We start from the raw sequence: 26,540 nt of genomic DNA, 5'->3' as shown, positions 1-26,540 counted from the left end.
CAAGTCTGGGAAGGCTGTGCTCATTTAGCGCCTGTTTATGTTGGGCTAGATTTTCAGCAGAACGGCAAGCAGCGGTTTCTCCTTCGCTCGGAGAGCTCACGTTATATGTCTCACTACCTCTTTTTCAGTTCTGTGACAAAGAGGTGCATTCTGTAACAGCATGCTAAGAGGGTTAGCAAGGAGAGGGTCGCTAGAGAGAGACATGGGCCTCCTTTCTGCTCTGCCAAACCAGCATGCTAAGAGCAGCCGTTTGGAGCTGAACCGTAATTACAACCCTAATGCTGGCAGTTCTCTAGGTTATGTTGCCAGGCACTATAAAGCTGGAGGTGGGTTTTCTTCCCTCTCATCCGCCAGCTCGACTTGCCATGTGGATTCTCTGGAAACTGTTTCTTTGTGCCAGGCTTTAGAAGAGGTCGTAGACCACTTGCGAAGAGTTCTTTAAAACGTACCGAGAAATCCTGCAGGAAACAAAAACAGTTTAACTGCATTCGGTTACATTATTTTCCTACTCGTGTACTGTGTCCTGTACATTGTAACTGCAAGCTAAGAGGAACGTGAAGGAAGTTCATTGAACCATTAGGACTAACACCTGTCATTTGTTTTACTTCTCTGACAATGGGATGGATTTCTGAGATGGGGAACACTGAATCTTGACAGCTGGTTGTTGAGCAACGTGGGGGGGCACAACAGGGTTACAACTACTCTACATACCTCCCTGCCTGTCTACAATCGGCTGCCTGAACCTGGGACTCTGGAGCTGGAGTTGCTGTGTTCGTAGAGCAAGAAGCCTGCGAGAAGGGCAAAGCAAGTATGGGGGAGTGGCAGAGGGAAACGCGAAAGCATTACATAAAAGGGTGATCTGTCGCTGGGATGCTTTCAATGATTAATCGGGGGACCTGGGGCTGCCAAATTGTGGCGTAACGAGTTTAGCATGAGTTTTCCAGCTCTAGTCCCTGCAAGTGGAGAGGAGAGGAGCAAAGTAGAGCCACAGCCCAGCAATGAGGGCTGCAGCATTGGGCTTTTAAGATGAGCCTCGCTCCTCTTACACAGCTTGTCTGGAATGTACAGATGTTTCCTTTGGGGAATCACAACCCTGAGCTATTTGTGTGTGTGTGTGTGTGTGTGTGTGTGTGTGTGTGTGTGTGTGTGTGTGTGTGTGTGCACTTTCTAAAACACATGTATGCTTGTTCATGCAGATGCACTCCTGCGTGTACATGTGTGCAGGCTAACACTGTTATACACATTGTCACAAGTGGATAAGGTTAGAAAGAATGAGAAGAAAGAAAGGATGGAGGGTGGAGAACAAGAGACAAGACAAGAGTCAAAGAGTAAAGAAAGGATGAGGCTCAGGAGATCAGGACATTTATTTGCTGGAAAGTGTTTTTCAATATTTTAAAACTGCAGTCGGGGTAGGCGCGAGACCCCACGCTCAGTGCACGACGTAGGCAGAGCCTCAACATTTCATGTTGTCTTAGCATGAGCCTTTACTGTGATAATTACCAGTACAAGTTCTGGAGTCCCTGCTGAGTCAGTTTTACATGTCACTATATCTGCCTGAGTAATACATTAAGACCGTCTTCAGAGTGTTGACTTAGGTTTGTTTTTCTTTTTGCTCCAGCTGCTGCTGGTCCTTCACAAAAGGGTCATTAAAAGTGTCAGACACACCCTCAAAATTCACTGGTTCCTTCAGTTCTGTGTAGCCAGGTGAAAAGATGAATTTGTTAATATTCTGACTTGGAACAAAGAGAATAGTTGACCACACATTGTATTTCTAGGTATAGTTTTCGTGGCTCCATTAAGGAACATGAGTCAAAATGGCAATACCTTTCATTGAAACAGCGCTTTAGAACATAGTAGATGTTTTTTATTATATGGAGAGCTGTATGTGTGCGTAGGGGATGTATGCAGAGAGAAACGTACAAGAAGGAAAGGCACTGCTGTCTGTGGAGAGAAGTCAAGCTAGAACCTTGCTTTTTTGGCTGTATTATTTTGCTCCACTTACAGCATAACCTCATGGAAACTTGCATCAGGTCCATTTTATATGTAGCTGTTCCCTGGCTAATACAGATGAGGTTTAGTGTCTGGAGAAATTCAGGTTGCAGTGAGTACCTCATGGCGTTCAAAACCACTAGCAACTGGTTAGTGCCCAAAACCGCCAAGCCACCACCCAAACTACTTTCTTCTTGCAGCTTACGAGTCTACCAGGAGTCTAATGGCTCCCTTTTCGACTCACCCGCTTTCTTCAAGCCAGAATGTAGAACAGGCAAGAGTGAGAGTGGTTTTAGTGAACGTCTGACAGCATTAGAGGAGGCCAGCTCCGAGTCTGTGTGGAAACCACTAAATCGAGGCAGGATTGCATTACACCATCCTCTCCCTGAGTGACTGGACTTCCTCTTTCCCAAGAGTGGCAGAGCCACCCACTTGCTTCTTGCCCCCGCAATTCTTGATGGAGAAAAATGCTTTTCTCATTAGGTTGCTCGGTCGAGAGTCTCACAATGACTTCTCCCATTCCCTTACATCCCTCTCTAACCCCTCCCTCCAGCTTACCTTCTTTTCCAGTTTCCCGCATTCGCTGGTCCCATTCCTTCTTTCTCCTTTCGTTGATGTGGTTGCTTCATCCTTCTGTCTCCTCCCCCTCTCTCTAGCTCCTTTCTTGCTCGTGCTTTCCACCTTTTTCCCCTTTCCCAATCGCAGTTACTCTCCAGTGATGCCCCCAACCGCTACACACCCATCCATGTTCCTGGCCTACCTCCAGATATCCATAGTTCTCAGATGTTCGTAAGCTTAAAGGCAATTACGTAAGTAATGGGGAAATTGGATACCAAGGAAGTTTGTGACATTTGCGTGGGCTGGACACCATTTATGTGTTTTGCAGTTTGTTGGTAAGGGATGAGAGGGGATTTGAAAGCATGTTCACAGCAGTTATCAATCTTTGGTGTATATCTTCACCCTGACTTGTGTAATTGGGTTAAGCACATGAGGCCACTTGGAACACGAAAGCCATGCACTGTGTGTTTCTTCCAGTATGTTGGATGAAAACTTGACTTTTCCTTTAGCAGATAGTCCTTCAGTCCCTACAGCCTGCAAGCACCGTGCACTATGAGTATCTTTCCTCAGAAATGTTGCACCAGACGTATCAGTGCTACTTATGCAATGCATTAATTGCTGACAAATTTGTGGCCACATTTCTAAGGAGACTCCAGTAAATGCGAGTGTTTTTTTTCCAAGCTGCTTGAAACCACAAATACAGTGGAGAACATGTTGCTCATCAAACTGAGGGGGTCTGAAAAGCTTGTGATTACTGAGATTTCTTCATCAGGGAATCCTTACTGACAGCACCATCGTCCCTTCATCCACCCGCCCACCCCCCATAGCTCATAGTCATGGCCAAAAAACAAGCATCTCACTGAAGCTCCACTGTCAATAATGAAATCTAATGGAAGACAAATGCTTACCGCTCTTCTTGCATTAAATTGCTATATTTGTTTTGCTGCTGGAGATTCTTCTGAGCTCCCACCTCCATAACAGCAATTTGCCTGCTTTCTCCATTAGCGAAAGATGGGATGGAATTGGGAAGGCTAGGCAACTCTGAAACAACAATTTACTTAATGGGGCTTATTAACCGAGCTTCAAACAGGAGTGTTTCTGTGGGTCGAGCTGCGGAGCGGTCGTGGAAACCATTACATCCATTTGTGTTTACATTTCTACAATCAGGCCTAAATGTCATTTTTCAAAGCCAAAAATTAAACGAAGAAGGGGGTGGATACAAATTGTGCGCACGTGTTTGGTGAGTTTGTGCGTCTGTGTCTGGGTTTGTATGCGATGCACAGGTGTTTCTATGTATGAATTCAGGGTACTGCACTTGTGCGGTGCCAACCTTCTTGCCTGCAGACGGCCCCATCAAACCGGTTCGACATCCGACCCAGCCAACGCCCCCTCCCCGTCACCAGCCCACCACATTGGACAATTTAACCATCTGGGTCCCACATGTAACTCAGTTTTTTCATTTCCTCCTTTTTCAACAGAGATCTGTCCAGGAACCGCATTTCCTCAGTAGATGCCAATCTCTTTGATCGTCTGACTTCCTTGAAGGAATTGTGAGTATGGAGTACTCCCGCCTTCCCCGTCCCTTCTCCTTTCTCCTCTCAGACAAGCTCTCTTCTGTCCTTTTCTCTGTCCCGTGTGTGCCTGAGAGGAGTGCTAACAAGATGTTAGTCTAAGTGTCCTCTTGGTCCAGCCGACAGGAAACCAAAATCCGGGGCTCAGCTCTGAAAAAGTCAACTTGTTTAACCTTTTTTTACCACTCCTAAGCAAACCCCCCCCGACGGTTTCTCCCTCTGTTGTTATTTATTTCTCTATTTTAAGAGCAGATGCTCTAACCCAGAGTGACTCACACGCATACAGTACAATCACCAAGAATGCACACAAGGCACAGAAAAAGAAGGAACCAGTAACATCAAACATTGTCAGGTAGAACAGCTCCTGCACAGCTGCCTTTTTCACTGTGATTTTTTAAAAAAAAAAAAACATTTCTTCAGTGGCTGTGGAATACCTGGAAGACCTGTTTACCCGAATTGAACCCCTTTGTAAGATATCCTTTCCCTCCCTTACCCTAGGTATCTTCAAGGTAACCGTATTACTATTCTTCCTCGAGGGATCTTCGGATGTGGGATGTTGTCCGTGCTGTAAGTGCCTTGGGGGATGCGTTGCGTTCCCGCTTGTTTTTAGTCAAGTGAACACGATAGATCAGCACTGAGGGGGTCAAGTTTTTGTAGACATAAGCTGGTCAGGGCACAGCTGACGTAATGTCTGTGAGTCCACCTCTTCTACACGCAAGCCTCCAAATGTTCCAGCACCACACATATATTGGCGGGAATGGCCAGTGGGGAATACTGGTAGCCCTGGAGACACACCCTGTTCAGGGGTGGCGGTGCACAGTTACAGCTAGATGGAAGAAGAGGGGTGTGTTTCCAGGATGGGGAGGAGTGGAAGGGGGCAGATGAGGCCCCTCTGGGTGCGGCTCCCAGACTGGGGCCTCAGCATGTCCACAGAGTGTGTAAGCCTGCAACGCTGCCTCCGTAGCAGACCCTGACTCGTTTAGTCTGGAGCAGCTGGGCAGAAAGCCCCAAGAGATTGATCCAAATAAGGAAAGTTGGGGGTTACAGACATCAATTGTGGGGCTATTAAGGCTAATTAACCTTCATTGCTCCAGGCTCCCAATGCTTTCCTCCCAGCCTTCCCATGCCCCCCTCCTAATCCCTCAGCCTGGCACCTCCTCCCATACACTCCAGAGCTTCCCTTTCCAGACGGCATTGGGGTCAGTTATTGCAGTTGGGCACTGCAGAGTATTAAAACCAGCAAGGGTGGAGCACACCAGGGAAACACCAACTCTGAATCAGCTCTTGAGGTGCATCAGCATGTTGTTTTAATTTATCTTGTCTGTTTTTTTATCTGCAGAGATCTAAGCTACAACCAGATTTCTACGTTAGAAGAAAGAATATGCGATAATTTATTTAATTTAACTGAAATGTGAGTATGCAGCCTTTACCTTTTGTAATTATGTCCAAGGGAGTTATGGGAGAGCGCTGATATAAAGAAAGCAGGATTTAAACCCTACATCAGAGCAACTTATGGATGGATGGATGGATGGATGGATGGATGGATCGATCAGTCTGAAGGAATCTGCAGGAGATTTTACAGCCAAATTACCCACAATGCCCACAGTCAGTTCAAAGTATTTAGTGATGGTGGACACTTTCAAAGCAAGTGACCAAGAAGACATTTAGACGCTCCCTTCCCTCCTCCCCATTGACATCATGTAGGGCTTTTTGGAAGCAAGGTATGATGCAACTGCACAGCCTATGGTTGTCCAACAAGTATTTCATTTGTGGTTTTTAGTGAGTCGCACACCACTCGGGCTGAGGAGAGGCAGCTGAAGCGTACTAGAGGACAAACACACACACAAACACAGCATTCTGGCAGCTATTCCTGCAGTTGCAACACATACCCACCTAAAGCACCTGCCACTGCAGCAGCTTGGACAGAATGAGCTGTGTGTTCACTCCTCTTCGGGTGATCACATTGTCCCCAATTTTTTCCTTCGAGCCATTGAACTTTAGTCCTGGGTCCTCGGAGCAGCCATATTTCACATTGAAATTTCTGTCCTTGTTGTTCCCATTTACCTCCCTTTCTGCGCTCATGGTTGTTTAAAGAAAGGATGGAAACTTGCTGGACTCCTCCTTGAAGGACAGTCTAGCCTTAGCAACTGACAGCATCACACATTGCTCCAATCAGTTCCCTAATGCTCACACAAAGGGAGACAATGCCCAGTAAGGCCCAGTAACAAAGCCCAAGGCCATCTGTACACATCAAGCTCTTCCCACCTGACACCTCGGTTCACAAGAGTCACATGTGGGAGAGAGGGAACAGGCGAGAGAGTGAGTAAGAAGGAAGTGAGCTCATTTCTGTGCTGCAGCTGTTTGGACTTTCTTCCCTACTGTTCTTCCTCTCACGCCCACGCGGCGTCCATCAGCAGAACATCATAGTGCCCTCTTCCTCATCCTCGTTTACTCCTCTTCACCTTCAGCCTCCATGCTCCTTCTCTTCTCCTCACGGCATTATTTTCTCTCTTGCTACGTAGCACATTGCGCGACAGGATGTCTTAGCGGGAAATTGGGCTAAGGAAAAAAGTACGGCTTAGCTGTTTATCAGTTTAACTGAACTAAAGCATACTGAATTTAAATAACAATTTTGGCATTGGGAATAGGCTGACAATTAAAAAAAAAAGTCCTGGCTAGCTTAGTACCCTGTGCTTCCAGGATAGGCTCTAGACCTTTGCAGCCCTGCTTTACGATTTTGAAAGTAAGTGAGGAGCTTTAAGGTTAATGCAGCCCTATGTGAATAAACATTTTTTTCAATAAAAATGTATTTTTATTTTAAAAATGGTTTTTTTTTTAAAGTATTTTATTTATTATAAGTATGGAGGTAAGTGCCTTTGAGTCAAATTCGCTGTGACCTAGGGGTAAAATTAACTTTGGATTTCAAATTGAGCCACCACCAGACTTGCAGGTCCAAATGAGTTTGTAAGTTGCGGAGCCAGTGAACAATATTACTAGATTAAACAGTAGTGAACTGTTAAAATCAGTAGTACAAATGGTGAGCACTCAGTTTCACGTTCTTTCTCCCTTGTTTCCTCCCATTTCCCATCATATTCCCTACTCTTTCCAACATTTATTCCTTCCCTCCCTCAAATTCCGCTTCCAATATTCCCTCCTTTCCTTTCCTGCTCACTCCATTGTTCTCTCCCCTTCTCTCTCTCTGTCCTTTCTTCTTTTCTCCTTTTCACTTTCTGATGCACAGTAACCTGAGCTTCAACCCGCTCGAGTGTAACTGCAAGTTGTTCCGGCTGGTGAATTGGCTTCGTGAGAGGGGGGTACGCCTGCAACAGGAAGATGCCACGCGGTGTGACCGACCCTTGGAAGTGAGGAACCAACCGCTTCTCAACGTCAACGTCAGCCTCCACGCCTGTGGTGAGTTTCGTGACTCTGGGCCACACACACATTGTCTACACCCCAAAACCGTCACACCCATTCCCAAACCCAAGATTCTCCCTTCCCGAGACCCACTCCCAAACCTAAGGTACGCCCAGTCTAAGAGCCATTCCAAAAGTCAAAATGCACTCATTCTAGGTCCCACTCCCAAACCCAAAGTACACCCATTCTATCGCCCATTCCCAAACTTGAGGTGCACCTATTCTGAGATCCCTTTCCAAACTCAGAGTACACGAACTCTGACACATTCCCAGACTCAAGATGACCCGTTCTGAGACCCTTTCTCCAACCCAAGGTACACTCATTCTGAGTCAAATCCAAGGTATACTCTTCCTGAGATCTTTACGCCCATTTCAAACCTAACCGTAAATCCAAATTTCACCCATCTTCGCGCAAGTGTTTCCACATGTTCCAACCCATTGAGCTTGCGAACCCTCTGTCGCCCCCTGGTGTCAACAGGCCTGAACTACGCCGCCTGCCTCCAGGATGGCCACACGGGGTTGAAGGAGTTGGTGATCTTCACAAAGTCCACACCAGGGAACTTCACACGGGAGACTTGCAACACGCAGTGCTTTGCACAGGGCCAGCGCTATGGCGGCCTGGGGGCGCATCAGGAGTGCCTGTGCAGCACCAACTCGCTGCCCAACGACATCAGCGAGTCTCAGTGCTCAGCGGCCTGCACCGACCCGCTGGTGATGAAGCGGTGCGGCTGGACCGTGGCGCTCGACGTCTTCCCCATTGACTTCTCTGCTTTCTTTCGGGAGACACGCCGCGTCTCTGTCCACACCGAAGCGACCCTGGCTGTCAGCTCCTCTGTGCCCCCCGACACAGTTTCCTGGAATTTCAGTGACTCCACGCCTCTTTTCAACAACACCAAGCTCTTCTGCCAGCATAAGTATGCCTTACCAGGGAAATATGTGCCCCACGTGACACTCTTGTCCAACAACAAGCAGCTGTCTGTCACAGGGGAGATACAAGTTACTCTACCCCCAATCCTGAACCTGTCTTGCCCGGAATATGTGGTGGCCAATCACAGCCTTGAAATCCAGCTGGCCAACTGGGGTGGAGAGGGCGTGGCGGTGGACTGGAGGATCCTGAGGGATGGAAATGAGGTTCTCAAAGGTGAGCTCTTGACACTCCCAAGGCTGTTTGATCAGAACATTCATACGTTGTCCCTTCCAAGACAGGTCAGCGGAAGGGCTAATCCTTGACACAGGTTAGGGCCTGTAGCGTGGAGTTGGATCTCAGGTTAAACTAGGTCTATGCTAGCAGTCAACTTGAAGGGTGCCATTTAATTTGCTCTGTCACACTGAAAAAGGCTTGGCGAAGGACATGTGAAGGTCAGATTTCTTAGACTTAGCATTAACACACCCCAAGGTGCTGTGGCCCTGAGATCATTTCGGGATAAAAGTACATCATGGTTCTTCTTATTCCCTTCTTGAACTGGAGCCAGCTGCTCATCACTGGATCAGCCATACAGGCCGGAATGAAGTGTGGACCGAGGGATGGGGTTTGGGGAGCCACAAATATAGGTGATCTAGCATAGATAAAACCAAGTGCATTGAAGGGCTTTACTTTCAGACACACAATAAACTGCTGGCTGAACCAGCACGTAACTAATACATAGATCCCTGAGCCTTTTATAGCATGCACGTGTGTGTGTGTGTGTGTGTGTGTATGTGTGTGTGTGTAAGAAAGGTTCAGGCTTTGCCCTCATGACAGCGGACTTTGAAAGCAAAGCCCTAATGTGTGTTTATCCCTGTCAAGACCTCACTCCAATACGGTCCTCTGAGGGCTTTTACTACGGTGGCCTTTTGAGTGAGTTATGGCCTGCGTGGAGGGACATTTAGAAAGTGAGCGAGAGAGAGGGAAGGATTTAGTGCAGGACTAAAAATAAAATAGAAACCAAGTTTGGAAATGTAAAGCAAATATTTTGTCCCACGAAGAATGTGTAGCTGTTCTGGAATGAGGGGGTTTCTTCACTAGCAGCGATCAGTCAGTGAGGTTGTGTTCCCAGAGAACCCCATGTGTCTGCAGGGTTTAGGTCCACCCCCTTCTTTAATTACTTCATTAGCTCCAATGTTGATCATTTTATTTTCTTCAATGTAAAATTCAACTTTTCATTTTAAGGGAAATGTGTTGGCATAAACAGTACAGATCATTAGTTACTAATTGGACCAGTTAAGTAAGGGTAATGAGCTGGAATAAAAAGCCATCAGACACACGGTCTGCCAGGGATCGAATCAAAGACCGCAACATTAGATGGTGGAGGACCACCCAGGTTGTATGGCCCTACCTCTTCTTTACCCTTCCTCTGTGTGTCACCCCCTCCCAGCTGCGCCCCACTGCCCGGCAGAAGGCACGTTGCACGGTGACCCGCCCCACTGTTACCAGCTGGTGCCCGAGGAGTGCAGCTGGGCAGAGGCCCGACGCCGTTGCGCCGCTCATGGTGGGGACCTTGCCGTGGTCCGAGTCGAGTCGCTCCGGAACCTCCTCGCACCTCGAGTCACGCAGTGAGTTGTCTTTCTGAAACTAGTACCTTGTGGGTTGCTTGTTGCATCAGTTAAGGTATTAGGTGTTTGCTGGGTCACATTGGTACTGGTGTCAGTCAGCTGTGGGCCTGGTACTGATGTCAGCTGCCTGTTAGGTTTCTCGTTCTAGACGTCTAGGTGCTGGATCCAACACAGACACGCATGCCAGGCTTTTTTCTGTCCTGCTCAGCAGTGCAATTTCTGTATTACAGCAAGGTCTTGGAATTTGTGAGGGTTCGGGATGGAGCTCTTGTTACTCTGTGTGTGTGTGTGTGTGTGTGTGTGTGTGTGTGTGTGTGTGTGTGCTGGGTCCTCACCCAGGTATCAGCCACCATCTCCCTGTTGTTAGTAAGTGTGTGAGAGTGTTTATATCCCCCTGTCTCCCTGACCCTGTCAAGTGTGTCTGCAAGAGTGTGTATCTCCATGGCCACTGGATCCAGCCCAGACTCAGTGGGGCTTCGCTGTGTGGTTCCCCACCGGCTCCTGTTCCCGCTCCCATCTCCCTGCCCGCTGCCGGCACCCCTCCCGCTGCTCCATACGGCACTTTCAGCAGAGAAAACAAACACAGCGAACAAAGCCGCCCTGTGTTATTTACACAAGTCCACGTGCCCACCGCGATCCCTCCTTGGCACAAGCCAGGGGAGGTTCCTGCCGGGGTTTCCCTACCGCTCCAGCAGGGGATGCGAAACGTATTGTACCCTCATTTTCCCTCCACCACTCCATTTTTTTTTCCTTTCCCAAATATTTTTCTAGTTGCTAAACTTTGTTAGTTATTTCTGCTCTGCCTCTTATTTTGGCATTCTTAATGTGCATTCACACAAATATAAAATCAAACAAAAATTGTTTGGTAATAATGGAAAGAACTGGATTGGAAAAAGAATGGCAAACATGGAAATAGGGTCTAGGGCTGTAATTGTAGGTGCTGGGAGCACTTATCCGCTTTTTTCCCTGTGAGGAGCTGTCAGCAGGGTGGGTGTGGGAGGTGGGGGCTGATGAGCCGAGCCAGGAGATTTTCCAAGCTGCGGGGAGCGGGGGTTCTGGATGGGCTTGGGAGCACGGGACAGGGGCGGCCGCAGAGATCCAATTGAGGGCTTCTTCTGGGGTCTAGATCACAACTCAATTTGTGTTTGGAGCTGTTTTATTATAGGCCTGTTTCACCTCATGGGAGCAGCTGTTCGGGGTTAAAAGAAATGACTGCGAGGATACCGAGGTTCCGTATGTCCCTCTGGTGCGTGCACTGTGGGTTTTTGTGGGGTTTCCCCCCGGGTCTGATGAATTTGTAAAGATTATTTTCTTGGCAAGGAATCTGACATGACCGATGTTTCTTCGGACGCTTTCAGCATGCAGGGTGTCAAAACATATAACGCAAACATCATCAAAAGTCACAAGAGAGCATTTCTTACATTTTTCAAGAAGCTGCAGTGAATAAATGATATACAGTCAGAGCAAACAGTATAGTACAATTACTTTCAGGGACGTGCATGACCATGTCTAAGAAATCCGGACATAGAGACGTAAATAGCAGCAGGATTAAATATGTACTGTGTAAGTTGCATTAAATTACTCAGCAGCTGGATTTCCACAGTGGTGCCTTAAAGTCCTTTCAAAATTGGTAATGGATTATAATATACTGTTATCTTCGATAGATAGATAGATAGATAGATAGATAGATAGATAGATAGAACTTTATTCTCATTGCATAGTACAGGTACACAGCAACGAAATGCAGTTTAGCATCTACCAGAAGTGCAAATAGTAGAATTGTGCAAATGAACAAGTGCAGTTAAAAACAGGAAATTTGTGTACAACAAGTAAATAAAATAGGATATGGCAGAGAGTATGTACAGAAGCTGTCGAGCAGATAGCAGTAGGAATATATATATCTATATATAAATATCTATAGAGTATGTACAACAGTAGCAAGCATAATGCACCATGTATGTGCAGATAGTATACATATTATATATCTATATTATATATATAAATATATACATATACATACATGTATAGATATACACAAAGATAACTACGACATGCTATAAATTAACAATTATTACAATTATAATTAGTATTATTATTATATAGAGATAACACCAGAAATACAGGGTGGAGCAGAACCGCATGATGATTACAGCAATTCTGTGTTAGTATCTAGATGAGAACATCCGGTAAAACAAAATAGCTTTTAACCAAAGGACCCAGGTTCAAATCGCTCCTCTTGCTGTAGTACCCTTGAGCAAGGCACTTACCCTGATACAGTAAAAAATTACCCATCTGTATAAATGGTAGGTAGCTTAGTGTACAAGCCTAACGTTGTAAGTGACTTTGGAGAAAAATGGTAGCGTCAACAAATTTCATAAGAAGTGGCATATGAAACCATTTTCAAAAATGCACTGGAGAGGGGTCACTCCAACAGGTACATGGGGGTCCCACAAGGCCCAAGATCTGCATTGGCTTTGCCTGGTATTGAAGCTCATTCCAGTGGCTGAGCCCCACCTCCTCCTTAGTTTTAACCCCTCCCCTTATTCCAGACCCTCCCACTGCAGTCTTATATAAGAACATTTAGAAATCCAAAACTTTTTTTATTGTTTTTTTTTTTTTTTTTTTTGGCACAAAGAGCTCTTTTTTCTCTTTTTCTCCCCTCGCCACATTTTTTCCTTTTTTTGCAGTTTTCACAGATGTGGGAGTTTGGCTCGGGCCCATCAGAAACCACTGTAAGAACGCAAAGAACTGAAGGGACGTGTTGTGTTTGTGTGCGTGTGCACGTGAATTACAGCATAGAAGCTATGTGCACGTGAGAAGGCTTAAGAGCATGAGGCTGTTCAGTGCAGAGGCTTGTGTGTGTGTGTGTGTGTGTGTGTGTGTGTGTGTGTGAGTGCGCGCACTTTTACGCGTATGTTCTACGTACACATAAGTCAGGTATTATTTATTTATAGCACACCTTTGTTGAACTTAACACTGCTAGATTAAGAAGTTTACCCTTACTAACCCATGTATACAGCAGGGTATTCTTACTGTATCAATTCAGGGTAAGTGCTTTGCTCAAGGGCAGGAAAGAGTGGGATTCAAACCAACAGCCTTTAGATTGCAAGGCAACACCTCTAATCATTACAGTACCTGCTGCCACATGTGGCTAGAGCATGGTTTGTGAGTTGGAAAGCTGCTTGGCGGTCTATGCCAGTAACCCCTAGTCCCCACCCAGCATTTGCCTCCAACTGGAGCTGAACTCACACCAACTGAAAAGAAAGGTTACCACCTGGTTACCATCAAAGGTTGCTGGGAGCCGGTGGATTCGAGGAATGCTGCCTTCAACGCGCTGAAAATTTTTTTATGCCATTTTTCACATCTATGCATTTACACAATTCTGTCCTGAAGGTCTACGGAGAGTTTCTTTAACTTCATGGCTTGGTTTTTTTTACTCTGCCTCTCACTTTCACACTACATGGGAACTCTGAGACCTTATAAGGACAGGTGTGTGCCTTTCTAAATCCTGTCCGTTCAAGTAAATTTGCAAGAGGTGGACTACCGTGAAGTTCCACAGAAAACCCGGAGACGTTCAAAAGAAATGTGCCTGACCTCGACTTAGAATGTCACGGTACATGGTCTGAATACCTAATGCAAATGAGGAATTTTGGTTTTTAAATAAATTTACAAAAAATTCTAAAAAGGTGTTTTCCCTTTGTGCTGCGTGTTGATGGCAGAAAAATCAGTTCAATCCATTTTGAAATAAGTGTGTGGCACAACAGTGTGGAAAGAGTGGAGGGATCTGAATACTTTCTGCAGGCACTGTATATGAGTATGTATTGTATGTATGTAATGTTATTGTATCGTGTTTGCATCTATGTCTAAATCAGTTTTCTTCACTCTGAGCATCTGCTACCTGAATACATGTCTATGTATGCAAGTAGGGTAAATGTTGTTAATGCTGTTAGCCTTGATGTGTTGATCTGCTCTTATGACTCATAAATTTTTCTTGAAGTGTGTGTCGTCGCAGTATGTGGTTCGTGTCAGGTGGTGCCACCTCTTTGCTGTGTCTGATGCCCACGTTCAGCCAGAGTGTCCAAGATGAGATCCTCTTCTGTGTCCCCCATGTCTGGCAGGGAGCGTGGAGTTTGGCTCGGGCTCAGCGATGTGAACTCCCCCAACTCGCTGCGCTGGGTCAACGGCTCGGACGCCGCCCCGGAAGAGGGCGGAGCACGAGACAGGGCCACCCTAGTGCCCGGCAACATCTGTGTGTCTCTGGACTCCGGTGGCCATGTCAGCTCCCACCCCTGCAGTGCCACGAGGGCCTTTGTTTGCGAGTTCAAGCCGGAAGGTAGGGTTCGCTCGTGGTCAGCTGTGGCCGCCAGGAAACTCTGCTTATTCGTGGTCATTTATGAGTTCAGAGGGTCTGGTTAATTTACAGTCAGTTATGGGTTCAAATGTGACGATGTGGCTCATTTGAGGTAAAATGGGAGTTGACACCATGGGCTGTGGTTCGCATGTGGTCTGTAGTGGAAGACAGGCTTCACCTTGGATCAACTGCAGGTTCTTAACTGTTAATACCTTTACAACTATACAACTTTTTCAATAGAGCTACATAGTTTTAGTGGTGGGGGCAACAGGTGGCGTACTGGCTAGAGCTCTTCTCCTGCTGTAATACTGTTCATCAAGGTATTTACTCTGAATTGATTCAGTAAAAATTACCCAACTGTTTAAATGGGTAAATCCTGAAAGGTGGATTAATATGCAAGCTTAACAATGTAAGTTGGTGGGGGCAGAGATGTCAGATAAATGAATTTATAATAATATTTATTCCAACAAGTCAGGTTAGATCTTTAGGGTAAAAAAATTTGTACTACTCCTGAGATTTGACCTTGCAACCTTCTGGTTTCTGGTCTGTGACTCTTACAAAGACTGCCGACACTGCTCTACTTTCATAGTTAGAACCACAATAACAGACTAAACAGTCTAAAATAGCGGTTTGTTCAGCATCTAAACAAAAACAGCAAACTCCTTAATGCAGCTCGTTTATGGCTAAGACGTTTTTCAGAAACAGGAACGTGTCGCTCTAAGACTTGGCAATAAAAGAAAAATACCCAAGAATGTAACAATGTATTCTGTTTTTGGCTGATGTGAGCATTTAGATGTGTTTTTTGTGGCACACAACATTATAAAATTATAAAATGAACTTGGTCGGGTGAACCACAAAAAGATCATGTTAGAAGTATTAAACTACAGTTTTTTTTTTGTTTTCTTTTAAAGCTGTGTTGTGTGTAGAAGTGTGGATGTAGAATGTCGGTTTTTATTTATGTCATTGTGGTGCCAAAAGAAAATAAGAAGAAAATTTCCAGAAGATTCCAGAAAGTTTCATGAAGTTTTTTCACCTTATTTTAGATGAAATGGGCCATCCCTAATCTTTATATGTATCTTATATATTAAAACTTCTTGCCCTATAATGCAGTATAATATATATAAATAGCTTGCTCAACAAATGTGTGTATTTTAATCTTTATAAATAACTGTTTTTTTACAAGATGGGGGCGTGGTGGCGCAGTGGGTTTGACTGCGTCCTGCTCTGTGGTGGGTCTGGGGTTGAAGCCCTGCTTGGGGTGCCTTGCGGCAGCCTGGTGTCCCATGCTGGGTGTGTCCCCCCCCAACCTTGCACCCTGTGTTGCCGGTTAGGCTCCGGCTCACCGGGACCCCGCTTCGGACAAGTGGTTTCAGCCTCTTGTTAATTTTTTCCTTTGAAGATGCTTTTATTAAAACCAGCTGCCAGTATTTGGCCTCAGGGCTCGAACAGGAGCTGGAGGGTTCAAACCAACAACCTTTAGACAGCGACATTACAGCCCTTACCACTACATGGCAGTTGACTTGTAGTTAATCTTAGATTATACTTTCATGTTAATTTTAGTGTTAGGGCAGCAGGTGGTGCAGTAGTTAGAGCCATTGTTTTGCAATCAGATGACCCCCCATCGAAATCTCATCTGCTGCTGTAGTATCCCTAATTGAGGCATTTACCCTAAACTGATTAGTGGACAAACCTAAAATTGTAAGTCGCCTTGGAGAGTGGAGGTCAGGTAAATGTAATATGAGAAAAACTGAAAAAACTTATGTTTTTCCGTAGCTTTCAGGAGAAAAGCCTGACGTCATTTTCAGCCCATGCTTCAGTGCTATATGACCCGTATGACTCGTTCTATAATAACATAGCAGTGCAGTAACACACGCCATACATGCTGTAAGCCCTTGGCAGATGCTCTGTAACCAGAAAAGGGCCGCCTGGCTCACTGCCGCCGCTTCTTCAACTATTTGTGTACTCTGTGAGTCATTTTTTTTATTCTGCCCCCTTAAAGAGTGTTTAGGGAAAGAGCTTTATTTTTGTTTGTTTTGAACCGATCCATTTGTTTAAAGAGAGTGAGAAAGTCCTGTTTGCGCTGGGAGGAATATGCGTGAACAGTAGCGCTCGGACCGTAGCCGAGGCTGCTTTTTCAAAAACGGTATCGTGGCTGTGAGTCGAGGGACAGCGGCTGCTCTCGGCCCCCCATCCGCCTTTGCGTGCCTCTGGAGGAAGCGGAGGTTTGCTCATGACTGTGGGGTCTCTCTGACGGCTCTGGTCACTATGTGCACACCCTTGGGGGTCCCCACACCCGAAGTGGCTTTAGGACGTGTGCATATGCCGTGTTGGTTGGTGTTTGTGAGTGACTGTGAGGTAAAGCTCTCCCTGTCTGCAGTGATTTATCTCCGGTCTAGTCCTGGGTGGTTATGGGGGAAAGGCAGTAATCTGTGGTTCGAGCCGCTAGTGGAACGGGGCCTGCATTGTGAGGCAGGAGCCTGGATTACCGCCAGCCGTCTGCGAAGAGAAGGATCGCCAGGTGCTGTTTTTCCCCTTTACTTGACCGCAAACTAAATGCACACAGGTCATGTGGAAAACCCATCAAACAGACCATTGATATGAACCGCTCACGTTCATTTGTATTGTTGGATTTAAAATGGACCGACCATGAACTGAACGTGTGGTTACCTATGCTCCCCTGGAACAGCTGGAGGACCGAGTGAACACCTCAGTCTTGTGCTTTATCACGAGCGCGACATGACCATCCTTCTCTGTCCCTCTCTGTGTACTGAGCAGTGCCAATACCAGATGCGAAGGTCTTCATGGTGGGTACCACAGTCTTCCAATCTCAAAGGCCCCTTGACACCACTGCCGACATGCTGCCCATCCTAGATGCTCCCATTGGAGATGTCGAGGTGAGCAGGACGTCACCTGGCTCTGAACCGAGAACCAAACACAAGCATCTCCACACAAGCACCACCCCTACATCGAAGAAACCGACCCCAAGCTCTGCAGTGACATGTTGACCAGAGGACACTCATCCTCTGTGACCTGTGCTCATAATTTAAAATTCACATGGTAATCTTATGGTAACCAGTGTGAGGTTTCATAGGGTTCAAAAGAACATGCTTAGGGTTAGGCAAACTCTAAACCTAACTCCTATCCTTTATTCCTTACCCCTAACACTAAACCCTAACCCATAACCACTAACCATAAATCCTAGTGCCTAATCACTAATCCTGACCCTAACTCTAAGATACCTGCTAGTGTAAAAGCAGAGTTGTATCAGGAATCCGTCTGCATCCCAGACGCAGCCCACAAAATCGGTCTTCGTTGCACCGTCCACACCGATATGACACGTTAATGAGGTTCATCTTTGGTCTTTCAGCTGCTGATGTTCCCGGCAATGGGCTTCTGGCACGAGGGCCGTCTGTCTGCAGTTGAGTTCGTCACGCAGGACCTAACCGTGCAGGTGCAGGTGCGCTTCCAGGTGTACAAACCCGACTGCCAGGATATGCACCTGCTGCTGCCAGGTGAGTCTTTCCATCTGTACTCACGTGTGCTGACTGGACGCTTGGGCGGGAGTGTATTGTGTATAAACAAGTAAATTATTGCGTGTGGCTTAGTGTACAAACTTAACATTATCAGTCTCCCTGGAGAAAACTGTCAGTGAAATCTATACGTGTTCGTTGGTTGTCTGATGAAAGAAAGAGATCATTTGTAGAAGGGTTTATGGATCCTTCTGGGGTTCACGGATGGTATTTAGGGGCTCCGTGAAGTATAATCTTGCTTTGAAAATAACCCTGTCTAACTAAATAAAAGTTTAAAATAAGAATAATATTATGTTATTGCTATCTAGGACATAATTCTGTGTGAAGGTAGTCAAGTTTAAATGCCATAACCAAATGCAATATTTGCTCCAAATAGTATGGATATTTTTGTTTTAGGGAGTTTTTAGCTTTCAGCAGATTCTAAAAGGGATCCAAGGCCTAGAAGGTCTTGGTTAAGAACCTCTGAAGGCTAAAAACCTCTGGTGAAGAGTGAGGAGGTCTTTTCAGAGTGAGACACCTTCTTGGAGTAACACGTGTTGCACGGGGACCTCGTCCTCAATAAGGAGGGAAGGAAAATGGAGAACTTATCGAGTGTCTCGTACATTCAGTCGTTGTTCCTCTGAGATTGTACAGCGGGGTGGAGAAAAGTACATCTGTAATCATATTAAAGTGGATATGCAGTGATTAGGAGGGAGAGCGCCACTGAGGCAACGGATGCCTGCCGGGACACGCGGTGGGGTAGGGGGGTGGCATCCACAAGCTAGGAAGAGCCTGGGAGTCTGTGAAGCGAGAATATGAATATGTAAATTATTAATTGTACAGGCCTCGTACCACCATGCGCACTCCCTTGGCAGCGCTTAATTCCTAACCCATTGCCGCGCGCAGCTTCTTTTTCATGTCAGCATTAGCCTATTTTATGAGAAGCAGCCGTGGACTGGTTAAGGCTCGCTCGTTTATCCAACAAATTAATTTGCTTTCCTCGCACATCCTGCACAGCGCCTTTGTTTTTGTTTTGGTCAGCAATTTAGGATGTTAAAATGAACTGGAGCATAATTGTGTGTTTTTCTGCCAGTTTTCCCTATTTCAGTAACAAGCACTGACATGTTACTTAATCTCAGTTAATCATACAAAGAAATGAAGACAGTTGTAAATGCAAATTGTATTTAGACAAAACAGTTAAAAGTCACCCGTAACATAGTGCATAGAACAGTTTCGGCTTTTGCAGTGGAAATTTTTGACTTCTCAGTTGATGTCATTGGACTGGGTTACAGTTGATGGTTGAAGGCACAGAGAAGATTGACCAACGAGAAGTTTCTCGCACTTTCATATTACCGCATGTATCAAAAAGTATGAAAATTATTGAAATATGGTTTCGCTTTGTGTGGCTTTTCAGTTTTCTTCCTGCTGTCTTCCATCTCCTTTGATCCTGAGTCTCCTCTCTTCAGGTGGTGAGGAGCTCTGCTTTCCCATTGCCGTGTGCCAGGCCCAGGAGATGAACACCACTTCGGTTGAACCCTGTCCTTCTTGGCAACAGTGGTGTAGCTTCCGGAAGCAGTGTTTACCCATTAGTAGCCCCTGTCCGCCCAGCTCCTACCCCAACTGCTCCACGGTTGATGTCCTTCCACCTGAGGCTAGCTATCCTACATTTAGCCTGGTCCATGACATTTCCTTCACCCTTCCATCAGGAACAAGCAGACACCAGATGGTGAGGTTCCAGAAGTGGCAACAATTTTTGGAAGTCTTTTTACAAACTTACTGCAGTGTATAAATTGAAGGGCTAGTGTTAGTCTTCTACACAGTAATGACAGGCAGAGATATTTGAAATCTTGTAGATCCTTAGTCTTATCTCGCTGCTTCCCCTCAGGTACAAGAGCTTGTCAAGGACTTTGAGGTCTTCCCAGGTGACATTATTGCCCTCCAGCATGATGCTGGTCCTGGGGGTCTACTCCAGTGCACCACAGAGCCCTTCTCACCATGGAGACAGAGCTTCTTCTCCCTCAACAACAGCGAGTGGCTCAATGACACCATTGATATCAATGATATCAGTTATTGGGCCAACTGGACGGAGGATGCTGTCTGCCAGCTAAGAGTTTTATACACTGGGAAGGTGGAATCCTCCATTCCAGGGCAGCTTCTTCAGATGGGGTTGCCAAACCCTGGTGTTTACAGCTTCGAGGTGACATCCCGTGACCCTGACTTTCCCAGCCAGGCATCTTGCTCTATCCAAGTGGTACCGCCCATGGAGCTTGCTGTAATTTACCCCCAAAGCCAGAATGGCACTATTTATTTCACTACAAACCAGACCTTTCTACTACTCAGGATCCGGTCCTGGCACAAGGCCTCGGCCAGCTGGCAGGGGGGGAACCAAACCATCCCCTTTGAACTTGCCTGTCCATCTATGTTGGCCTCTGTAGTGGAGGAATGCCAGTCAAACAAGCACAATGACATGCACTTCGCCTACGTGGACTTGCCCCAGGGCAGCTCGCCATCTGCCACTCTTGTGCTCACTGCTCACAGTGAGGTGACCTCCTCCAGTTTGACCATCCATGTTAAGGTAGAGGAGCCACTAAAGGGTCTGAAGGTCTTGCCCCACCCCAGTCACAGAGTGCTGATGGAGTCCCTGGTTGTAAGTCCCTCAGCGATCTGTTTTCTTTCCAGTTTCTCTCCTTTCTCTCATATTTCATCCCATGTACACCTCTACCTCTACTATATACACTGAGATTGCGTCTTTTGGTGATCGCAGAGTTACAGCGCCACTGTGGAGGGCGGCTCGAATCCCAGCTTCAAGTGGACAGTTGATGACAAGCCATACTTCACCTACTACAACACAGTCCTTAACGTCATCTACCAGAATGCTGCCGTTTACAAGCTGACCGTAAGCATCAGGCTGTTTCATGTTTCCATGTCTCTTCATTGGTGATAAGTAATATTATGTGTGTAATACGTAATATTATGTCAACTTGACAGGCCTTTTGTACCCGAGTTTGAGTTCAGTGGGGTTTGCAGGTTTACAAACCACTTCCTGAGAAAGTTCATCTGAACATGTTGAATATAAAGCCATCTATCACAGGATCTCAGTGCAGCCTGTGCATACTTCCCTCAGGTGACAGCACAGAACCATGTGAGCAAATTGACCGAGCACTTCAACGTCACAGTGGACAGGATGAACCCCATGGGCAATGTGGTGGTTGAAGGCGTCCCGCCCATCATCACGCAGGGTTCAGCTGTGACACTGTCTGTGTCCGTCGCTGTTGACATGTCCGTGGATGCCACCATAAGGTATTCCGTCAGCCTCCTTTCTGAGGCTCTCTGCAGCCCTATCTCGCTTCCCTTTCCTTTTCTCGGTCTAGCATCACTGTCATCATGTTTTATGTATCAGTTAAAATAGAGAAGCTGTCAAACAAGAAAGCAGCATGTCACAGTCATCACATTTCAGCCACTACTTTTTCAGTCATCACATCAGTCGTGTCTAAGAGCTCAAAGTTTGAACACAGTTTACATCCATGTGATCACCAAAGATTGCTGACTGGAATTTTCCTTCCATTTTACTATGTCTGCCTCCTAAATTCTCAAAAATCAAAATCTGGCTGCTGTGTTTTAGGTTTCATGGTATTTTCCCTTCCAGCATTACAAGTTCCACTCCAGCCAGGGTTGCAGTTTTTTTCTGCTTAAAATTTGACGAGATAATCAAATGCTCTCAGCTAAGTGGAGCCCTTCTTGATGTTAAGGGGTAAGGTTAGGTGGTTAGGGTTAAGGGGTTAAATTTGTGTGGCTATGGTTTGGTGATTAGGGTTAGTCCACCATCCAGGCTTCCTACAAGGACAGGACTTAGATGCTGTTATTCATACAAATCTCTTCCTTTATGGCAGAGTCACAGATGAAAGCCAAGAAAGACAGGAAGCCTAGATGACTATTATGTTGGTGCCAAAAACATAGGAGAGATACTTTAAAGTCTTCTGCCTGTTTCATTTTCAGTACTTGACATTTATTGTGATATTTGTAATGCAGTATTTTTGACTGTTCCTTGTCTTCCAGGTGGTCTTTCGGGGATGGAGGATATCAAGTGTACCATTTCAAACCTCCCTATGACAGTTCCCTCTTACTTCCTGATCCATCTGTCAAAATGGTCACCCTGCAGCACAACGTCACCTACATTTATTCACAGCCTGGTGAGCTTTTTCTCTTTTGCTGAAATTGTTTAGTCTAATGGAGCACACTGAGTGGATGTCGAGTGAAAAAAAATGCTTGCCTTGCGGTTTGACTAACTGCTTTTGCAACCATCTGTTTGTAGTTTAAGAAATGCATGGAAAATCATTTTGCCCATGGACTGTTATACCATGTTCAATTTCTTTCCGTTTCTGTCATTGCAGGAGAATATATTCTCACTGTTTCAGTGTCCAACCGGTATGAGAACAGCAGCCAGAAGAAAGAGATGGTTGTGTACAGTGTGTTGACAAACGTGGAGATAATGACTGAGTCCAGTCCAATGATGACTGGAATCCCCCTCATTTTTGAGGCTCATCCCCTGCCTTCAGCCTATGGCATTGTGTATACCTGGGACTTTGGGGATGGGTCTGCCCAGTCACAAGGTCGCCGTGTCTACCATATCTTTTCCCGCTGCGGCATCTACAACATCACTGTATTCATCAATAACACCATCAGCCAGCTAGCAAATTACACAGAGTTTTTAGTATCGGAGGACATCCAGGGCCTGGAAGCCTTCACCTCAGCCCCCACAGAGCTTAACACTCCTACCATGGTGAGAGCCCAAGTGGAGGCTGGCAACAACATCACCTGGACCTTTGATATGGGGGACAATCAAGTACTGACCAGCCTTGAACCACAGGTGGAGTACACCTACTTGAAGGATGGCAACTACACAGTAAATGTTACAGCCACTAATGAAGTCAGTGCCAAGTGGGTCACCGTACAGGTGAAGGTGTTTGTGCTGCAGGTGCTTTTGCTGGAGCCCTCTGGCTGTATCCAGGAGCTCAAGAACATCAGTTTCAATGCCTCTGTATCTGGAAACTCCTCCATCTACATGTATGAGTGGAGCTTTGGGGATGGCACACCCAACCGGACCATCCATGGAACACCTCACATCACCCACATATTCTCCATGAGTGGGGACTATCATCTCTCACTTCATCTGTCCAGTAAAGTCAACAAAGCCAACTTCTTTGCCTGGATTTGCGTCCAGCCAGTGATTACCAACGTCTCACTTACTCCCTTGAGCAGCTACACTAAACTTGGTGAGGAAAGCAGGTTTGTTGTCAGCACCTTTCCAGAATTTGAATACACCTACCTCTGGGACTTTGGCATCAACAACTCCTTGATCCGGGGAGAAAACGAGATGGCCTTCACTTACAAAAACCCTGGTCAGTACCTGGTGATGGTTACTGTGCTCAACAATATCTCCTGCAGCAACAACACTGCCCTGATTGAGGTGCAGGAGTCAGTTGGCCTTGTGGTGATCCAACACAATGGCACCAAGTCTAACAGCTTAACGCTGCACCAACCCTACATGTTTACTGCATCATCAGGGACTACAAAGGTATGCTACACCTGGGATTTTGGCGATGGTAGTATCCTGTCTGGCCATACAGTCACACACATCTATAACCGTTCGGGCCATTTCAACATAAGCCTGATTGGAAGCAACAAAGTGAGTCGTAACAGTAGTGAAATAACAGTGGCAGTCATCACACCCATTCAGGGCCTGACAATCAATGCCAGCCTGACCAATGTACCACTAAACACATCCGTCCACTTTGAGGCAAACCTTGAACAGGGCGATGGTGTCAACTACTCCTGGATCTTGTGTGACCGCTGCACACCCATCCCTAGTTCCCGATCTCACACCCATTTTTATACCTTCAAATCTGTTGGGACGTTCAATGTCATCGTGACAGCAGAAAATGAAGTAAGCTCGATGCAAGCCAGCATATTTATCTATGTACAACGGGAACTGGAGGGGTTACAGATTGTGTCTGAGGAACTTGGTGATGAATGCTGCTTTGCGACCAACAAAGTCCTCCACTTGCAGGCTGTCCTCCGGGAGGGGACCAACATGTCTTTCAGCTGGAACCTCCTCAGAGACCAGGAGGCTGAAGTGAACTTCAGTGGGAGAACCATTGATGTGAGCTTCCCCACACCAGGACCCTGTGTTATCTTTCTCAAGGCGAGCAATCGTCTTGGTCAGCTCACCATCAACAGGACTGTTGAATTCCTAGACCCTGTGGGCAACCTGAGCTTGAGTGCAGTGCCCAACCCCGTAGCACTAAATACTACCATGAACTTGACAGTGTTTGCAAGTGGTGGTTCCAACCTAGAGTACTTCTGGTTTGCTGATGGTACCCCATTTGGGAATACTCCTTCCCTTGAGTACAAATTTGATAGTCCTGGCCTTAAGCTAGTGAGAGTTGAGGTTTCCAATGATGTGAGCTTTCAAAACATCTCTGAATGGATTAGTGTGCAAGAACCCATTACGGGAGTCACGTTTTCTGCCACTGATGTCACAGAACAAAACTTTGTTACCTCAGGAACAACGGTTTCACTACAAGGATATTACCAAACAGGATCAAACGTTACTTGGACTTGGAACTTTCCCAACAGATTTGAAACAGGCCAGATTGTTACATATTTTTTTAGTATACCAGGAGTTCTTAGCATCACTTTAAATGCCACAAACGATATCAGTGGGGAAGCCGTTACCAGGGATTTCACAGTGCAGGATAAAATAACTGGACTGGAGCTGAAAGCCAACAAGAGTGTCGTCGCACCAAGAGAGGCGGTGGAATTTAGCATCGCCATATCAACAGGGACATCGGCAAGCTTTGTGCTGAGCATCAGTGGCGACTCCACAGTGTTCCTTACAAACATGACTTATGTCCACCAGTTCACACGAGTGGACAACTACATGGTTAACCTGACTGCACATAACCAAGTCAGCTCAGAAAGGGTTAGCATTATGATAACTGTCATGGAGCCCATCACCAGGCTCACCATGGTCAACTGCTGTGAACCAGCCATTCCAGTGGGAGTCGCAAAACATTTCAGTGCAGAGATACAGACAGGAGATCATGTTACGTTTCTGTGGACTTTTGACCTTCACCATGGGGCCAAGCAGTCTTTTATCGCAAAGCAAGTGAACTACACACCAGAGGAGCCTGGTCAGCTGACCATTTATTTGCGAGTAATCAATATCTTGGGTGGTCAAAATGTGACTAAAGTTATTCAAGTCCAGAACATCCTGACCTCTGTCACTCTTGATGCTCAGCCTCAAGATACGTTCATCAACAAGTTAGTGACTTTTCGTGCATTAGTGGCCCCCCAGCCTACTCCAGCGACCTTTCAGTGGACTTTTGGTGATGGATCCGCAAAACAGACCACTACCACACCCCTCATCAGCCATGCTTACTTACAACCTGGTACCTACCTGGTCAGGGTAAATGCCAGCAATCTGGTAAGCTGGACTTCAGCCCAGGTTACTGTCCACATTGGGGTCTTGGACTGTGAGGAGCCAACTGTTCAGCTCGTTCAGACCCACCGCCTGTTGATCCGCCGATCAAAGGCCAATCTACTGGAGGCCAGTGTGGACCTGAAGGGCTGTGTACATTATGGTGTACAGTACCTGTGGGAGATCTTTGACACCCCTTTGTGCAGCAATGTCCAGGAGAATGCTAAGGTCCCATTGCCTGCCGAGGTGGACGTTAGGAAGCTGCAACTCTCCATACCCAAAATGGCGCTACGACCAGGCAACTACAGCACAGTCTTCTCCTTGTCATACAGTGGTGTCCCCCTCAGAAAGACTGCATGTCTCCAGCTTAGTGTTGTCGCTGGGAAGTTGGTGCCCATCATAGAGGGCGGTACTTACCGAGTTTGGTCCAAGACCCATGACTTGCAGTTGAGTGCAGAGCAGTCCTACGACCCCAACCTAGAGCCTGACAACCAGTCTCTCCTGACATACCTGTGGGAGTGCCTGAACACTTCCAAGGTAAGCAGACCTCCCAAGTAGTGATGAGATTGTTACTGAATTGATACTAATGTAACAGTCTTTTCAATGATATATGCTTGGTATTTGAATGTTCCTCAAAGTGGAAAACAAGCTCTCGATTCTATTCTTGCTTCAAATTAGTGATAAATCCCAGTACATTTGGTTATATTTCCTTGGTTCCGTTTCTTGTTCTAATCCTTCATTTTTCACCTCATCCTAACAAAGTTTTATCATTTGATGAGCCGAACTGAAGATTGGTAGCTGAACTAATTTATTTTTCACAATTGGAATTTCTCCCATGTTACACAAAAATTAAATATGTTTTTACACAAAACATTTGACTGGAAAATATAATTCGTTAAACAAGGTTGCTCAGCTACTCCAAACTCTGCTCAGCCCCACTTGGGATGGACTGGCTGCCAGGATGGGCGTACACACAGTCCTCTCCTGGCCATATTAAAGGGGGGATGGGCAAATACGTTATGTAACCAGGAGCTTATTAACTCACCCATTCCAGTATCTACCATTCCAAGACTCCATGACGTCCACCCATCCCAACAACCCAAATCAAACAAACTCACAGCTTTCATGTGCAGTTTG

General features: G+C 46.1%; 1 protein-coding gene across 4 annotated transcripts in view; it reads left to right on the top strand.

Moving 5' to 3' along the window:
- pkd1a (polycystic kidney disease 1a) overlaps window positions 1-26,540 on the top strand; it is an 80,879-nt gene that overhangs the window by 16,330 nt on the left and 38,009 nt on the right. For 3 of the 4 annotated variants that reach the window (XM_029259351.1, XM_029259360.1, XM_029259369.1), the window contains exons 2-16: window positions 4,026-4,097; window positions 4,617-4,685; window positions 5,458-5,529; window positions 7,360-7,529; window positions 8,010-8,672; window positions 9,886-10,063; window positions 14,182-14,396; window positions 17,190-17,308; window positions 17,782-17,926; window positions 19,390-19,649; window positions 19,809-20,570; window positions 20,688-20,819; window positions 21,048-21,223; window positions 21,980-22,113; window positions 22,315-25,940. In XM_029259351.1, the coding sequence (XP_029115184.1) occupies window positions 4,026-4,097; window positions 4,617-4,685; window positions 5,458-5,529; window positions 7,360-7,529; window positions 8,010-8,672; window positions 9,886-10,063; window positions 14,182-14,396; window positions 17,190-17,308; window positions 17,782-17,926; window positions 19,390-19,649; window positions 19,809-20,570; window positions 20,688-20,819; window positions 21,048-21,223; window positions 21,980-22,113; window positions 22,315-25,940 (6,793 nt within the window). The remainder of the gene's footprint in view (window positions 1-4,025; window positions 4,098-4,616; window positions 4,686-5,457; window positions 5,530-7,359; window positions 7,530-8,009; window positions 8,673-9,885; window positions 10,064-14,181; window positions 14,397-17,189; window positions 17,309-17,781; window positions 17,927-19,389; window positions 19,650-19,808; window positions 20,571-20,687; window positions 20,820-21,047; window positions 21,224-21,979; window positions 22,114-22,314; window positions 25,941-26,540) is intronic. The other variant, XM_029259352.1, reaches the window with a different exon arrangement.

Source organism: Scleropages formosus, chromosome 2 (assembly GCF_900964775.1).
Source record: "Scleropages formosus chromosome 2, fSclFor1.1, whole genome shotgun sequence".
Taxonomy (NCBI): Eukaryota; Metazoa; Chordata; class Actinopteri; order Osteoglossiformes; family Osteoglossidae; genus Scleropages; species Scleropages formosus.
Note: the sequence above shows the minus strand (reverse complement) of the source record. Positions and strands in the feature narration are given on the sequence as shown.